The 19,216-nt window shown below is 34.6% G+C and overlaps 1 protein-coding gene across 1 annotated transcript in view; it reads right to left on the minus strand.

Moving 5' to 3' along the window:
• Positions 1–12,320: 12,320 nt before the first annotated feature.
• Positions 12,321–19,216, minus strand: part of LOC143236115 (uncharacterized) — a 46,739-nt gene continuing 39,843 nt past the window's right edge. The window contains exons 6-7 of the mRNA XM_076474389.1: positions 17,522–17,964; positions 12,321–12,975 (exon numbers count right to left, since the gene is read on the minus strand). Coding sequence (XP_076330504.1) covers positions 12,928–12,975; positions 17,522–17,964 — 491 coding nt within the window. The 3' untranslated portion in view covers positions 12,321–12,927. The remainder of the gene's footprint in view (positions 12,976–17,521; positions 17,965–19,216) is intronic.

The raw sequence follows: 19,216 nt of genomic DNA on the forward strand, positions 1-19,216 counted from the left end.
ACAATTGTGAAAGTTGAACTAGCGAATAATTAATATTTATGATGTGTTGCTATGGCAATAAAAACAACACTCGACAACAAAACGGTACAAAATAGTCCACGTGACAATTCCTGCGAAATGTGCTACCGTTACGTTTATTTGTGATCACGTATGCTATGAGAAAGAACTTTTAAAGCACACTTAATGGCACCCGAAGTTGTAAACATGAGAACTATATAGCTGAAAATTTAAAACTAAAAACTCATTTAAAACACTGATAACCAATATTTCTGTTACTTGAATGTTTTCCTGAAATAACAAAGAAAGTTGATTTTTTCATAAATAAATTTACGAAAAGTTTTGTTTGTGTATTTTTTGTGTGCAAACCGAGTGCCCTAATTATCAGGCTATGCCAGGTCTTTATAATAACTTATAGCAAACTAAATAACAGGAAGGTACTTGACTGATGAAATTGTGTAAAGGTCCGGCATGGCCAAGTGGTTAAGATATTCGACTCGTTATTTCAAGATCGCAGGTTCGAATCCCCGTCACACCAAACATGCTCGCTCTTTCAGCCGTGGGGGGGGGGTTATAATGTTACGGTCAATCCCACTATTCGTTGGTAAAAGAGTAGCCCAAGAGTTGGCGGTTGGTGGTGATGACTAGCTACCTTCCTTCTAGTCTTACATTGCTAAATTAGGGACAGATAGCCCTTGAGTAGCATTGCGCGAAATTCAAGACCATGAGTATCAGGTTCGATATTTTCAAAATTATAACTTTTGTTGTTGTTGTTGTTTAGCTAAGCTGTAAAGTTTTCAGAATCTTTATCAGTATCAGTTTAACAATAAATGTAAGATGGAGTTTTTTCTTATAATATTTTTCCTGAAGTTCTTTGGAATAATGTTAATATAATTTTCTTGAATGTATCGAGTAGCTTTGAGCAAAATTCAAAATAAACCAAACTGTGTATAAAGAAATATATAAATTGATTTATTTATATTTCCCCTTCTTTTATTCGTTTGTTGTTAAGAGTAAAGCTATACAATGGGTTATATTTGTCGTGACTATCACAAGGATCGAACCCCAAATTTTAGTGTTATAACATTAAATACTCGAGTTTATGTTTTTGTTTTTTGTTTGTTTTTTTTTCTAAAAGTTTAAGCTATTCCGAGTGCTCAGTAATAGTTATGTTTGTTATATCTCCTTAAGGGTCAGAGATAAGTTTACTGACTTTCAATCACAAAATCGTGAATTCGATTCACCACCGGTCAAAGTGCAAACACGACATTGACAACAAATATTTGTTTTAGTTTCTGTTAGACGTCGGTTAAATTAAATATTCGTAATAACAAACCAAATTTTAATATCAGTAGTAGAACAGTTGTAATTATTATCAAATAAGTTTTTGATAAAACTGTTTTTCACGTAATTAATTGGAGAAGAAAAAACAATTTAAAATATATGTACACACATATACGTGTGTGTGCGCGTGTACCTATACTTGGGCAAAAGAATTACATGAAATAAATAAACGACTCCAGTGTCTGAGTGTTCTTTCTTATAGCAAAGCCACATCACATTGGGTTATCTGCTGGTAATATCATGTATTTCGATTACTTTTAAACCAAATAAACAATGGAGCTGAAATTATAGAATAATTAAGAAGCAATTAAAAAACCCTGGAACTATACTTCTGATTAAACCGTCGTGTAATATGAGAATTCTCAAATATAAAGTGGGTAGAGTTGAAGTCTGACAGAATTAATTTCTCTGAAAGAGTCAGCTTTGGTATTAAAAAAAAAACAGAAGAAGGTATATTCAGTAACGTGTACAGTTTTTCTAATTTTGGTATACTTTCCTTTCACAAGCCATGCTTTAGGTTAGTCGAATGAGTCACTATGATGCAGTACACGTGGTTTCCGAATGAGTTTAACACCAAACCATTTAATGTGTAGTATAGTTAGTAAAGTTCCCAGATCGGATTTTTTTGTTAGACTATCAATAAACTCTTCGATTTTTTTTTTACAAGAAATTCCCTCACAATCCTAGCGGAACTCTGGTAAATACCATAAGGACTATGTCTGATCTGATTGCGCAAAGAAAAAAAAATCGTGCAATCTTTTTTTATTAACACATCAACGCATAGTGGAGATTTAAATTTATACTGTCACGTGCATTGACGTTGCACTCAGTCACTCGAGCTCCCATATAAATTTATTCTCCCCTGTGACACACATGTCTTCTTTCGTTCTCTCTCCACGGATGTTGTGTAATATTTTTGAATTGACGGGAATAAAATGTCCTCCGAGGGGACAGGTTACCCCCTCATTTTCGATTTTGAGCAAATTAACAGTCCTTACAGCTTGCACTATATCGTCTGCTAATTAATTATGTTACACTAGTATACAGAAACAACAATTCTACTAATTGAAATGATAACCACGATATAGCAACTGATCAAATTCGAACAATAAATGAGACCATTGTTTTTTCAAAGCAAGCACAAGATGTAAACCACGTTTAAACAGCCGTCAATTACAAGATGTAAACCATGTTTAAACAGCCGTCAGTTTTCACAAGACGACAGATAAAGCGTGCTCATAATTCATAATCTATTGGTTGTTGAATACGTAATTATCTAGACTACAATAAACGAGGTTTGCCAATTTACAGTTTGGGGCAGACTGCATACCTACATTGCATACATGGTTTGTAATGTAAGCTACTAACAATAAAGAGAATTACGTTTCGATATACGTTCAAAACCTCGACATCTGCTCCAAAACGTCTTTTCCTGTATTAAGTAATGTATAATTAACGCGTTATTATTTCAACATATTATTATAAGGTATTTTGCAACATTAAGTCATATGTTAAATTTTAACAATATTTTTCGTAGCATTGAGTCCACTTATTTAACTGATACAAAAGTTAACCTGTAGTATAAACAAATTGATGTCTTCGCGACATCTATTACACGCTCAATACTGCGATAAATATTGTTATGGAAATACATCACACGCTATATAAAGTTAACCTTCATACAACTCAAAGTCACGAATAACTTATATAGACCTTCAGTGTCAGCGGTATGTCTGTGGACTTAAAACGTTAAAAAGCGGGTTTTGATACTCTTGCTGGGCACAACATAGATAGCCCACTGTGTACTTTGTGCTTAAGTACAAACAAACAATAGCATATACATTTGTTCTATTCTAAAAGAAAGTGTAACATATTCACTACTAAAATATGCTTCTGTTCTAAATGACAAAGTCAAATGGCAAACTCCACAGAATACAACGATAAAAAAAACTCTTTTGTCTGTTTGAAATATCGTTCTAGGGGAGACCCCTAGCGTGATTTTATTTAAGTCACATTTGCCATTGTTATGGTGTTTGTATACACATACAATTCCAACATCATTAACCACACATTGTGTTCTCTCCTCCTTGGTCTAGCAGAAAAACTTATTGTCGTGTAAAAAGTGTCCATTGTAATATAATTTGATTGTTGTTTGATGAGCACTTCGTCCATGAAATTATGATTTCAGTTTTCAATTTTAAAAAAGAAGTCTTTATATCTTCTAAATGAGTTATTGCGTTTATACCTTTATAGTCAAATAATAAAGATTTCTGCAAACCAGCTTTTTAAAAGAAATAATTCATTTATGATCGTACTGAGAAATTTCAGAATGCAGAGCCCTAATTAGATAAAGCTATTGAAAGAAGTTGAACAGTTAAGAGTAAAAACGCTAACTTTTATTTTCCTAAACTTTCAAAGGCGTTTATTTAGGAAAATCAAATGTCTATCTTATGGTTTTAAGCTCATTTCATGTAAAAGTAAAACTCAGCATTTGCTGTGGTATTTTCACTGTTAACTACATTTTCTTGCGCAAGCTTAATATCAATTTTGTTTTTATAATAGAAAATCATATATATATATGCGGCTATGGACTATCTGTGCTCTTCTAACCAATTACTGGTATCAAAATCAGGTGTTTGGCATTGTAAATCAGCAGATTTACCGCTATGCAACTGGGGGAGGAAGGCCATAGATTGTTTGTTTGTTCTTTGAATTTCGCGCATAGCTACACGAGGACTATCTGCGTTAGCCGTCCCTAATTTATCAGTGTAAGACTAGAGGAAAGGCAGCTAGTCATCACCACCCACCGCCAACTCTTGGGCTACTCTTTTAACAACGAATAGTGGGATTGACCGTGACATTATAACGTCTTCACGGCTAAAATGGCGAGCATGTTTGGTGTGGCGGGGATTCAAACCTTTGATCCTCAGATTACGAGTCGAGCGCCTAAACCCACCTGGCCATGCCGGACAAGGCCATGGAAGAGAAAGGGTTAAACAACGACAGCGAGCGCCTGAACCCACCTGGCCATGCCGGACAAGGCCGTGGAAGAGAAAGGGTTAAACAACGACAGCGAGCGCCTGAACCCACCTGGCCATGCCGGACAAGGCCGTGGAAGAGAAAGGGTTAAACAACGACAGCGAGCGCCTAAACCCACCTGGCCATGCCAGACAAGGCCATGGAAGAGAAAGGGTTAAACAACTAGAGCAAGCGCTTGAACCCACCAGGCCATGCCTGACAAGGCCGTGGAAGAGAAAGGATTAAACAATGGATGAAAGTTTAGTGTAATTGTTTTGTTTATTTATTTTCTCAGTTTCGAACTTTTATCTGTTTTTTTTTTATGTTAGATACTGACCTGAACATACGTGTTGTTGTTTTTTCTGAATGAACAAATAAATATCATGGTTAATCGGTAATAATAATTTCCTCATACCAAAACACATTGTTGCAACAGCGCCACCTTTGGATTCAGTAACAACGATTCTGAGTATCGACAAAATATTAAATTAAATTAACTACTTAAACGTAGTTCGTAATAACTCAACTGTTATTATAAATGTTATACTTAGTACTGTGTTAGTAAAAATAGACATTCCTATTAACACTATGCCTTATATCTCAACAGTTTCTGACATTTTTTTACACTGTGCTTATATACGTACAGAGGTTGAGTACGTTATATCAAACCAATTTGTACGTATATTACTTTGTTACATTTTTTGTCACGATGTTCGGTCTTTCTCTATCTGACGGTCATGAGTCTTGGAAATAGCCTTACAGCGTAGTTTTCATTTCACGTCTCTCCTTCAAACATGCTTTCCATAATCCTTCTAGTGTAGAGGACAATGGCTTTTCAACGCACGTTTTAGGATCATCATCACAGATAACTCCTTAGGCATTAATTAGCAAGACCTGATCTACATATCGTTTGGAGTAATATGAATGCCCATTTCCATCCACTTGAGTTACACAATGGTTCAACTGGTGGTATGACAAAAAGTGTTACCTAGTTAAACACATACACTTTTAGCCTCGGTTCCAGACGGGGATACATCTTTGATCATATCGCATATTGTCGCTTGAGATACATGAACTGTTCTTAGTGTTTCAGTGCCATTAAGTGCAGGAATGTCCCTGCCTAGCAAATTGTGAATCCATATGTTAAAACGTCCTTATGATCAAAATGTATGAATAATTTATGTCCCAAAAGTAACCAGTTTTTAGCAGTATCGCACAATCTTCCTACTGCCATACAATATTAAAGTGTAGTTCTGATACACGTCATTCCACTGCGACTTTATAGCTACTGTGATTGTCACGTAACCTGATGATTTGCAAATCAAAGTCATGTGCTCTTAAGTGAGTGTAATGATAAAACAAGATGCGGTAGCTTTGCTTAATGGTGATAACTGAAACATTAATGAATATTTCTCACTGGCAATACACTGTAATGTGAAAACATCGAGCAGTTATTTATTCATTAATAATACGAAAAAACGACAGGAGAAACCTAATTTGTCTTTCACTGAAATTGTGTATAACAAGACACGTTTCAGTATTTGTTCATTGAATGATGTGAAAACAACACACAAATGAAGCATCAGTTATTATTCAGTGACGCTGTATTAAATACGAATACAAGTTTTTTCTCTATTGTTTTTCTGAAAGCTTCCTTTTCTTTCAGTTTTTAAAACCTTTTCGAATAAGATTTCATTTCAATTACCCCAGAGAACCAGAAATTTAAGAAATGAAGAGAATTAGATAGGATCTTTCGTTCAAACAGCCCGGCATGGGCAGATGGTTAGGGCGCTCGACTCGTAATCTGAGGGTCGCGGGTTAGAGTCTTCGTCATCCCGGCCCGGCATGGCCAAGCGCGTTAAGACGTGCGAATCGTAATCTGAGGGTCGCGGGTTCGCATCCGCGTCGCGCCAAACATGCTCGCCCTCCCAGCCGTGGGGGCGTTATAATGTGACAGTCAATCCCATTATTCGTTGGTAAAAGAGTAGCCCAAGAGTTGGCGGTGGGTGGTGATGACTAGCTGCCTTCCCTCTAGTCTTACACTGCTAAATTAGGGACGGCTATCACAGATAGCCCTCGAGTAGCTTTGTGCGAAATTCCAAAACAAACAAACAAACAAACAAATCTTCGTCACCCCAAACTTGGTCGAACCTTTTAGCCATGGCGCGTTTTCATGTGACGGTCAATCCCCCTATTCGTTGGTAAAAGAGTAGCCCAAGAGTTGGCTGTGGGTGGTGATGACTAGCTGCCTTCCCTCTAGTTTTACACTGCTAAATTAGGGACAGCTAGCGCAGATAGACCTCGAGTAGCTTTGTGTGAAATTCAAAATAAACAAACAAGCTTTACGCGATATTGTGATATTCAAACAAACAAACAAATCGTTCAGACATGTTTTCCGTATTCTGTTCACTTATGCTAAAAAAGAATAGGTGACGTATTTATCTTTAGTTGATATTATAGGTGACAACAAGTACTTAATTATTCATTTATTTATTTATCATATAAAAAACAATAGTAAACACTTAAACCTTCATTTAATAGTACTTTTAAAAATAACAGTGACCGTTTCAGTATTTGTTTATTACTACTATAAAAAGTAACATAAAAAAACAACAACATTCGCTCACTGTATTTTTATTAGTACTTGCTTATTTATTCTAGAACTTTCGCGAAAAGCTACACAAGGGATACAAACCATAGCCGCCCTGATTTTGAGTTTATTGGATAAACGGAAAGTTAGCTACTCAACAACATTTACTATCACCATGTCTTGGCTTTGACCCACAGCCACAAAATGCAGCAAGAATTTTAAAGACAGTGAGACTCAAACTGTGAGCCCTTGGATTCAGAATCGTGGCACGCTATTACCACCTCGTTTTCTATTAGGACTATTAACAACGCATATGGAAAAAAAAAATTGGAGACGGTTTGACTGGGTAATGAAGAAAAAGTTTCATCACCCAGTGAACTCGGTTCTAACATTTTATTTTCTGTAAAGTGGGTTCTTCACTATTAATGATAAGAATGATAAACATTTTAATATTTGTTTATTTATAATACTTTGAAAACCAACGTAAGTCACTTTATTTTTTGTATATTATGCTTAAAGCTCAGTTCTTTGTAATGAGAGATAAGAACACAATAAATTATTTCTTTTTTAATCGCTAATGTATTATTAGAATAGTCCAAAAATGCGTTGTTGTTTGTTATAACACAACTTATAGTAGAATTATGAAATCGATACTAAAAGATTATTTGAGAATTTTACTCTCTAACCAATTATCTAATTGATTTTAGTCATCGAATAATATTAATCCAGTCACTTCTAGAACAAAAGGTTAAACTTTTTTACATAATGAATATAATAACTGGATTCTTTGGGGTTTAAAATTCGTTTTGCTTCAGAAATGAATTCGACGAAATGTCATAACATTATTCGCATATGAAATTAACTTATGTTACTATATGGTGAAGTAACACGGACTTCAAACCTCGTAAGTATTAGACACATTAATAAGATGCCTGAAGGTATTTCATTGGTTTCTTGACCCAACTTGTGCTGGTGAACTTTGAATAACTGAAATTGCATTCCACAGCTAATCAAAGAACGTATTAGACCTAAATTATGTTACAGACTTGTACTGTGATAAGTACAACAGAAAATTCCTAGGATCTATTAAGTTTTCACCATTATTTCATTTACAACAAAGATTGATGGATGGCTAAAATGATGGCAAGATAGAAATTTTAGTTAAAGATCTTGCTCACTGACTCAGTCATCTGGTTCCGCTAGTAACACTTGAATTGCATCACTGGTATTTTAATTTTACGTTCATTCTATTACATAATGTTTATTGAAATATAGTTCAGAGGTTGAGTACCTTGTATCAAACCAATTTGTATCTTTATTACTTTGTTACATTTTTTGTCACGATGTTCGGTCTTTCTCTATCTGACGGTCATGAGTCTTGGAAATAGCCTTACAGCCTTACTGGTATTTTATTTTTGCTTTCATTCTATTGCATAATGTTTATTGAAATACGTTATTCGTATATACAACTACGACCATGTAACTTTTATTCAAATACACCCTGAAATTTTACATCAAAACGGCCACTGCTTCAAAAGGAAAAAAAAAATCACAATCGTGAGCGATTCATGGTTAAACTGGTAGAAATGAACCTGTTAAATTTTCAATCTGCAGTTAATTCCCAAGTGAGTTGGCCTAAAATACCACGACGCGTTTCTAACGCATGAAAGACTAACATTCATCACTTTTGAAGGAATATAAGAATTATGGGCAGTTGTCTCTCTCGGCATTACAAAACTACATCATGTCGCGAGCATCGGTTTTGAAAACAAAATTGAAATAAATAGAGAACTAGTAAAGAACCCTAGGACTCAGATAGAGCGTTATTAAAAAGAATTCTGATGATGCTGCAGTAGTTGTTGGTTTATTTATCTTTTCATAGTCACAGTTCCCTTTAACGTTTCAATGCTTGCCTCGAATAAGCTGGAAATAGGCCCGTCTCTCTTGAGATCGAGGACTGTCAATCACGTGTATGATGTTAACACGTCCTTATGATCTAAATGTATGAATAATTTACGTCCCAAAAGCAACCGGTTTTTAGCAGTATCGCACAATTTTCCTACTGCCATATAATATCAAAGAGTAGTTCTGATACATGTCATTCCACTGCAACTTTATAACAACCGTGCTTGTCACGTTACTTGGTGATTTGCACATTATTTACATAATAAATTAACTTAGGTTACTATATGGTGAAGTAAAATGGACCACAAGCCCCATAAGTATTAGACACATTTATATTTAATTATAAGAGGACTAATGGTATTTCACTGTTTTGCTGACCAAAGCTGTGCTGGTGAGCATTGAATAATGTTCATAAAGATATAAAGATCAAGGACAGTCAAGAACGTCTATGAAATAAACAACATAAAAGAAAACATCTTACTATTGCCTTAGCAAATGCAATGTATTCTTAGAACTTACTTTATATTGGGTTCTATTGCGTATTTATATTTGTTTGTTTTAAGTAAAAAAGAAAGTTGCGACAAGTTAATGGTATTTTAATGCATTTGTCTCACGCAAGATACACTGATACAATAACGTTATAATCAAAACATATTTGTATCACACAGGGTGTAGTAATTGTAGTATTAGTATAATTGCTCATTTTCTAGACCGTATGTTGAGATTGAGTAGCCAGGAAATATGTGTAAAAAATTCGTTAAAATATCAAATCCACGTCCTCGACTGAGAATAAAGTGAGATGCTGGAAACTGTGTCCAATAAAACAAGGAAAAAGAACTGGTGAAGCCACATTATGCTAGTTACTACCTTCCCCGCAGAATCTTGAATCCTATATATTAGTGTTATAAATTCGTGAACTTAGTGCTATTGCACCAAGGGAGATCATCAAATGCACAATAGTGTTTTATAAACTAACACTCGGATGGGCCCGGCAGGGGAAGCGTGTTAACGCGTGCGACTCGTAATCTGAGGGTCGCGGGCTCGCAACCCCTTCACGCCAAACATGCTTGACCTTTCAGCCGTGGGGGTGTTATAATGTTACGATCAATCCCACTATTTGTTGGTTACAGAGTAGCTCAACAGTTGGCGGTGGGTGGTGATGACTAGCTGCCTACCCTCTTGTCTTACATTGCTAAATTAGGGACGGCTAGCGTAGATAGCCCTCAAGTAGCTTTGTGCGAAATTCAAAAACAAACACTCCAGACTATCTACCCGTAACACTCTTTCCTCGTCACAAGAAGGGACTTGTCTCTTAATTTCCCAACAATTAAAGTTATAGTTTTTGTTGTTGTTTGTTCGGGAGATGTAACATACCCTGACGAAGGTTTCAGTGTATCAATATTAGGGGGAGAAAGCACTTTTACATATAGTCATCAGCAGGTAGTACACATCACCTAAATGTACGTACATATATATGTATTACACGTAGTAGGACACTTTTTAAGAATCCACAAACATCTCACAATCATGGAAATATGTTCTTCACAATATACTTGGCCCAGCATGGCCAGGTAGATAAGGCACTCAACTCGTGTGTGTTTGTGTGTTTTCTTATAGCAAAGCCACATTGGGCTATCTGCTGAGCCCACCGAGGGGAATCCCCTGATTTTAGCGTTGTAAATCCGGAGAGATACCTTTGTACTAACGGGGGGCACTCAACTCGTAATACGCGGGTCGGAATCCCCGTCACACTAAACATGTTTGCCTTTTCAGCCGTGGGGGAGTTATAATGTGACGATCAATCACACTATTCGTTGGTGAAAGAGTAGCCCAAGATTTAGCGGTGGGTGGTAATGACTAGCTGCTACCCCTCTAGTCTTACACTGCTAATTCTGGAACGATTAGCGCAGATAGCCCTCGTGTAGCTTTGCGCGAAATTCAACTCCCATTTTGCTTTAGTTTACAGCAGAAAAAGTCACAAAAAATCCATGGAGAAAGAAAGAAAAAATCTGTGACTAATGAAACAAACTTACTTAGATATTAATTAGTTTTTATCGTAATTAATACACTATCCTCTTGGAAATTAAATATTATGTTACGGAATGAAAAAAAGATAAAGTAGCCATTAGGAGATACCTGCACTTTGTAAATTTTTTAGAGTTATATCTGGATAAAATATTAACGAAAAACCCTTAAGAGAGGTATTAATTTTGATGTAATCACTCTTGGTATTTCGTATACTAAAATTCTGATCTGTCAATGTTTACAAAGTTCTGAGCGCAAGAATACCTAAGTGCATAAAAGTACTTTGTCCTTTAGTTCATACTTTTATCCGTAAAGCGTGTTTGTTTTATGTGTTTTCTGAATTTCCGCAAAACTACTCGAGAGCTATCTGCGCTAGCCGTCCCTAATTTAGCAGTGTAAGACTAGAGGGAAGGCAGCTAGTCATCACCACCCACCGCTAAATCTTGGGCTACTCTTTTACCAATGGATAGTGGGATTGACCGTAACATTATAACGCTACCACGGTTGAAATGGCGAGCATGTTTGGTGCGACCGGGATTCAAACCCGCGACCCTCAAATTACGAGTCGAACGCCTTAACACGCTTGGCCATGCCGGGCCCCGTGTGAAGGCTTATGACGCTAAAAACCAGATTTCTATACCCGTGGTAAGTACAACGCAAATAGCCCATGGTGTAACTTTGCATTTAATAGAGAAACAAAAACAGGAAATGTTATGCAAATCGTAAGAAGAGTTAAAGTTAAAATTAATTTGCTATGATTTTAATCATCCAGCAGAAAACAAACTTGATCAGATATTGAAAGTATGCTATTGAAAGTATGAAAGAGTTAGTTTGAATTTGAACATTGATTGGATCAAATTAAAGTAAATTACTAATTATTTTAAATTATGAACATAATCTTAAAGATTAAATTATAATGCAAATTTGAAAAGTATAATTTCAAATTCGTATATACGTATTTTTTCGAAAATTAGCCTTTGAAGGCTGGTCTCGCCATCTCGTAGGAGTAATCTCAACTACAATGAGTAACTATTATTTTAGACATCTAAAACATAAAGAAGATAATCGTAATTATTCTATTCATAATACTACAGCATAATATTTACTCTGACATGATAGAGTAAGTTTAGTTGCTGTTTCAGAAATGAATCTCTTTGACGAAATATTTTTCAATTTTTTATTAAGGTCACCCTGATTATTTCGGAAACACTAATGAAAAAGTAGATTATAAAAGCTACTTCCGTATTATGTTTGTTAGCAAGAAGAAAATTGGCGCAGTCACCTGGAAACACAATAAGACGTTCATCATGTGAGAAAAACTACTTTATTACTGAAATCTAGAATTATCTATGACAAAAGCAACAATTGGAAGCACAACCTTATCGATCAAATTTTGAAGCTAAACAAGACAAAAATACACCGAGTTTCTTTTAAAGAAAAGGTTATCTAGTTCATAACTTTCTCTACTGTTATTCATAAGCATGTTTTCAGACATCTAAAGATACGTGGTGAACATATTAGTTGCTAAGCCTACACTTAGTAAAATAAGCAAAATCGACTCCTGTTTGTGAGAATATGTTTAACAGAAGATAGAACTACGTTTAGTGAAAAATCGATCTCTGTGTTTCTATATACATATGTGCTGAAATATCCTAAGAATTCAAGAAAAAAAATCGATGTCCGATATAGAAGTTATATAACACTTTTGCTGTCTTCAGTCGTAAAAGTTTCGTGACTTTGGTAGTGTGCTGTCAGTCCCACGTTCTCCACATTCATTTCTCAGTATCACCCAAAATAAAAAGGCACAAAAATGACAATGTTTTACATTTTCGTTTCTGAAACAATCCGTAAATATTTCTCCAATATATCGAGTTTGGGATTTTAGCCTCTGAATCTGCTTAACGGGATTAAGAACATTTGTAATCCTTTTTTTTTAACGTGTCATAAACATACACATATCAATTTGGAGCGTCCTCTGTCAGTTGTTCCTTCTTCTACTCCTAAATGTATTTCCAGAAGTGGAAGCTTTGATTCATCACATATTGTCGTCATACTGGCGTAGACATCCTGTAGTTGCTACGAACACATGATTTACCCTGAGATAAAAAGGAAAAAATAAATTACATTTTATATTTTAGCCTTACTTTTATATCGTAATCTAAGAGCTAAATTAGAACTATTTATATTGTAATCTAAGAGCTAAATTAGGAATATTTATATTGTAATATAAATGTGATTTTTTTCACAAATTTAATCTCACACTTGCTTATCCTATAGACTACGTGACAGAAAGGGAGAATCCATCGAAGAAGTTTCGTTTTACTTAAACAGCTATCCCAATGATGGAACTGTGGAATAACTTGAGACAATTTTTGGAATTTGAGTATAAAAAATATCACATTTTAGAACTCTAGGAGTATCGAGTGTGCTCCTAAAAAATTCAGAACGACGACTTCTTTTTCCCCCACATGAAAATTGTGCTGATACACGAGCACTGAAAATAAATTAGTTTACAGGTTCGACTCGACGGTTCAGATGGTCAGTAGCTATCGATTAACACGAGGCTTGAAATATATTGATTTCTGGTCCACTGTGTTTCTGACAACATTTTGTAAACGCTGAATAGACTTGAAAGACGACACAGTTTCCCAGTTATTCGAATCGTAATTGCCTAGTTAAGTCAACTAATAGCACATACTCTTGATGATTTATGACAGTAATGTTTTAATTACGAAGAGCTTGGAATGTTTAAATGACTACAGATTCTTCATTCACATTTTTGATCATGTCTACAGTAAATACATGCTTGACGTTAAGTTTCATAGCACGTATAAAATTAACATTTACTTGGCTTTACATTTTCTTCAACACTTTTAAACATATGATACCAAAATTTAGGTTAAAACTCTCAGTGTTTATTATTTTATCCGCCTGGCAAGGAACAATTGAAGGAAACTTAAGGCGATTTATTGCTTAATCAAACATATACTCTTTGTTTTGAATAAGTAGTTTTTGCCATTAACATATCTACTCAAATTAAATGTGTTTGTACAGTTGAATATGGTTTGTTTTCAGGATGTTAGTTAGCTCTTGGAAAACGTGATTAGTGCGATTTGAAGCTATATGTTGTGGGAGTTTGTTTTTAGTTTCAGAAAAAAAAAGTGTATTTTAAACTGATTTTTGGGACTATATAAAAATATCGCTTTTTTAAAGCATTTACTAATACTTATGATTGAAATTAATATTTTAGTAAAATTAGTTTAAATCTGTTTCTTTAAAGAAAATAATTTTTGCTTTCTTCTGTAAATCTGAGGGCTTATTACGCTAGAAACTGGGTTTCGATATTTGTGGTGGGCAAAGCACAGATATCTCCTTGTGAAGCTTTGCACCTAATAATAAACAACTAATTATTCTGTATTTTGCAAACATTAAGAAGTGATTTTAAAATATTATCATGGACAACAAATATTTAATAAAAAAATTTAAAAAACTCAAGGAACATCCAAAATTGTTTATTTTTCATCACAAGATCTACTTGATAGAAAGTGGTCTTTTGCTTTGCCAGTTACGATGTTGACGATATTCCAATTAAAATTTATTTTCATTTACAAATTTAACGATTTTCTAAATAAACATTTGCTATTCTGGCGTAGACATTCAGCAGTTGCTACGAAAATGTGATCTGCCCTAAGATAAGAGGAAGAAAAATAGTAAGAAAATACTGTTAATCAAAAGCTGTGGGCTGGCTTCTTTTAATTCAGAAAATTCCCGTCAGAAATGAATAAAACTTTATATTTTAGTCATACATTTATGCTGGATGGAAGTATAAAAAAATCTGAGCAATAATTACACAAATTTAAATGTTTCATGGTTTCCACAGCAACATGATTTGGCAGACGTGTTTCACAGACAAGGGCCTTTCAAACGCTAACAATGATGATTCTAGTTACTAAGCTCTATAAATACTCTCCAAGGTGACCAGGGTGATTGAGATATGCGTCATCTCAGTTGAGCCTAGGATAACACAATTTAACCTGTTACTGCTTTCTGTAAGTTTGTAAGTGTGCATTGGACTTCACAGCACGACTCATTCACAGAACTTATTGCGAAGGCACGTGACAAGAAGCTATTAAAGATCTAAATTACGATATATATGACAGTTTCGTTACTCTGTTTAGTTAGAGAAAAGAAGTTACCTGCAGCTGTGAAACTGTAATATATTTTGTCATAAAATATCCAACTGTTAAATTTCGAGAGTCCAAGCATGTACTAAAGAATTGCTTGTGCAAAAAAAGTAAACTTGTTAATGAACAAGAAAAAATATAATCGTTTATATTCATCTATTAGAATTGCATGTTTAACTCACGAAATCTTAGTTAGTTTGGCATGAAGTATCTAAATAAAAATGTTAACATTTCTATTTAAATCATTGATGTTCAAAACGATAAATTGAAAAACAGTTATAAATTAATAGTCTACCAACATACTTCAAAAGTGAAACGTACACAATTTAACGCCTATCGTATCGACTTTTAAATTAATTAAATTTTAGTTAAAGTAAATAATAAGCGCAGTATCCATATAAAAGCGAGGCTGATGATAAATCGCCTAAGGTTACAGTTTAATCGAACTAATTCGATTGTGAATCTATTTGATCGTTCCTGATAATATAGTCTTGAAAAGGAGATAACTTGGGCCTCATTTGATAATTCGTTAGTTTAAATAAATTACTAAACCCGTTTAAAAACGCGTTTCCTGATAATAAATGTCAAACGAAACAAGCTAATCATATGTCGCTATCCCGAAACAGGTAAATATGAAAGTAGGAAAGGAAGTGGTAGAACACCTAAACTCAATGATACTGAAGATAAGTATCTTCGTTTATGTAGCCTTTGGCATAGAAGGAAGACTTCCACTGATCAGATAAACTACCATGTGTCAAATGATAGAAAAGTGTCCAGACCTACAGTATCAGAAAGACTCAACAATAATGGAATAGTTGGTCATGTAACAGTTTGAAAAATAACCCCTTCACTTCGATTTCTAAATATCTTAACAGACCAAAATGTGCTAAACAGTACAAAACCTGATCTGTTGATGATTGGAGAAGGGTGTTATGGATGGATGAGTCCTAGATTGAAATATTTGGTTCATCCTCATCTAAATAATCAGCAATCTTTTCAAAAAAATGTCAAAAACTTTGTAAGGCAAGATTTTCCCTTAGTGAAACTATGTTTAACATCCAATAAAATTGGACTTTGGAAAGTATCTTTTATCAGACTTTCCGAAACTTTTCTCATAACTTATGCAAGACTAATGGGTCTTTAATTACGATAACAATTTTTATCACCTCATTTAGCTAACTTCCAACCCTCTAGTACCTACCCACTGTTCCAGGACTGACAAAGAATAGTAGTAAGTGATTCACACATCGAATCTTTAACCTTCTTCGAAACCATTGGGGAAATATTATCTGCCTCAGGAGCCTTATCGGTTTTTTAAAAAAATCCCAATTTTTTATTAACCAGCTCAGAGTTGATGCAGTTATCTTGTTTGATCTCATTTCCATTTATCAAATGTTCAAGATGTGGATTACTGTTTAAGTCTTGATAATCAAATAAAATATAAATCATTAACAGCTGGCTTCTAGAAGTACAAACATTTATTTTTTTCTACGAGATGCAAGTCAAGTTTGATGACATTTCTTGTTATGAAAGTTCGTATTTGTAAGCTTAGTATCGATTTATATTTTAAAGTTCTTTTTAAGGCACGTTGTACTGGTATATTAAGACTAGCATCTCTAGATGAGAGAGGGTAAGTCTACGGATTTACAACGTAAAATCAAGGGTTAGATTCCCCTCGGTGGAGGCAGCAGATAGCTCAATATTGCTTTGCTATAAGAACACACACATTAAGAGAAACAGTTAGGGGTAAAAAAAAAACGTGTTTTTGCGATGGCTACTTCTGATCTACATGTTATAACTTAGTAACTATAAAAAGTCAGTGTGATATTTATAGAGTAATTAGGTTACCCAAAGTAATTTATATAAGAATCTAATTTATGGAAGGAATGAGTACTGTTCGAAAGCTTTCTTAGTAAGGACGACTAACGAACAGAGAATATCTGTCTGAAGAAAGACGACGATGAACAGAACCTTCTTATATCTGAAGAGCCATTGACGAACACATCTGTATAAAAGAACGACTCCATATAAGAGAGGTTATATACACAAACTGAGGCCAAATATTAACAAAGTGAACTCCGCATATAAATTACCTTTAATGTTGTATGCGTCATTTTTAACATGTAATTATGTTATGTTATGTTACGAAGCAGTTAAATCAGAAAGACATTTATTCAAGCTTTTCTACCCATTTGAAAAGTAACTTAGTCACGCCCACATATCCATATCCATTACTCAAGATTTCTAGAAAGTGTATTTGGGGGTTCTAAGTGGGAGAATCGTAGAAAAAGAAGTTTCAGAGAAAAAATTCCTATCACAAACAGCTATCATTTCGAGTGTATATGTTAATATTCCTTTACGGGTTATGTGTTTATGATACAGTATTTCAGATTTTCAGGTCATAAATGAGACGTTATCGGAGACCAGTATTCTGAGTTGTCAGGTTTGAGTATCTTACCTGCATTTCAGGTTTGGAATGCTTAAGACTGCTTCTCTGATTGGAAATAGGAACACCTGGTCTGTTTATGTCCGCGTCATAATTAGATTTAGGATTTCTCGGAGGTTTCTTGTGTTGGAATTTTGGAGTACCCTTTGTGCTGCGAACTGGCAACGTTGCGCTAACGCGCCCTTGATCTTCGTAGAATGGTCCATTGTCGTGTTGATACCTAGGAGTTTTTATTCGTTCGTGGCGTCCCTGAACTTGTGGAAGCTCCGTCTGATCTCCATCATCATCGTCACTCCAAGGACCAGATCGCGGTGAAAGAAGGTGTCGCTGTGAAGGATGGACACCATCAGACCGGAATCTGGTTGCTGGTTGATCGAAAACTGGTTGGCACAGCAGCTCTTCCTCAGAAAACCCACCACTGTCCTGTGAGAGATAAAACAGGTTGTAGACAGATTCTGGACTCAAGAAAGTCAGTTAATTTAATAGGGATAAAATAACTTAAAGTTTAAGCCTAGTAGGTAAAGTCCGTCTTTTAGTTGATAATATTTACAAAGACAGAAATATATGTATATGCACGCAGGCACGCACACATTTATTTATATATGTATAATAACATCAACAGTTTGGAACTATACATCACGCATACATTGTTGGTTTGTTGTTGTTTTGAAGTAAGCACAAAGCTACACAATGAGCTATCTGTGCTCTGCCAATCGCGTGTATAAACCCGAATTTTAGCGTTGTAAGTCCGCGGACATACCGCTGAGCCACTGGATAGCATCTCGCATACAACCAGTCTAACATTCAAGCCAATTGGAGCATTGAAAATGTGACGCTTTAATTATACTGTTATGTGTTAACTTCACTATTAACGGTACTTTCGGTCGTAATCTCAACAACATTTTTCAAAGTTACGAAAGAATAGAATTTTTACTCTGAATATGTTCAAATAATGGATATTTATAATTCATAAAATACCAAAATTAAAGAAAATGTAGGATTATAAAAAATATTTATAAACTCGTAAAATTTTATTAATTACTTATATTACGCAGGAATTAGCTATGCAAACATAATATAATCATAAAGCAGTAAAACTATTAGTTTTAGTTCTCGCTTACGTATTCGCAATAGCTCAGCGTAAAACACCAGGTTTTTCTACATGGGAGGAAAAACATATTTATCTGATGAGGAAAGCAACTTTTATAATGCTTTATCTCTGGCTGGAAATGCAGTTCCTTAACTAGAGTGGTTTACTGTGATCAAGTTTCAAGAGTTCGTAATTTTTTACAAAATCTTTTAACAATGGCTAATGACCAATGAAGTTCCCTACTTTAAACGACACTTCACGTCTCGTTCAATTTGATCATAGATGATTATGTAAATGAGAAAGACGAGAGATACTTCTATTTAGACATATCTATTAACTATGATCCCCTAAGCTAACCAAAAAGTTATTGATTTGAAAACTGTGGTTCATAATGGCTTAGATATAGCCCAGTTTAGGAGAATTAAGACCTTATACGAAGCTAACAATGCAGAATGATTCTTATAATAAAAGCGTATAAATGAGCAGAATTTAAAAATAGTAAACTTGATCTCTTAACTACAATACCGTTAAAAAGAGTAAATTAGATTAAACACTCGAAGATATTAATAAAACAAATATATCGAACATTCTAACTAACACTGTGGAAAATAATAAAC

The sequence above is a fragment of the Tachypleus tridentatus genome, chromosome 13 (assembly GCF_004210375.1).
Source record: "Tachypleus tridentatus isolate NWPU-2018 chromosome 13, ASM421037v1, whole genome shotgun sequence".
Lineage (NCBI taxonomy): Eukaryota > Metazoa > Arthropoda > Merostomata > Xiphosura > Limulidae > Tachypleus > Tachypleus tridentatus.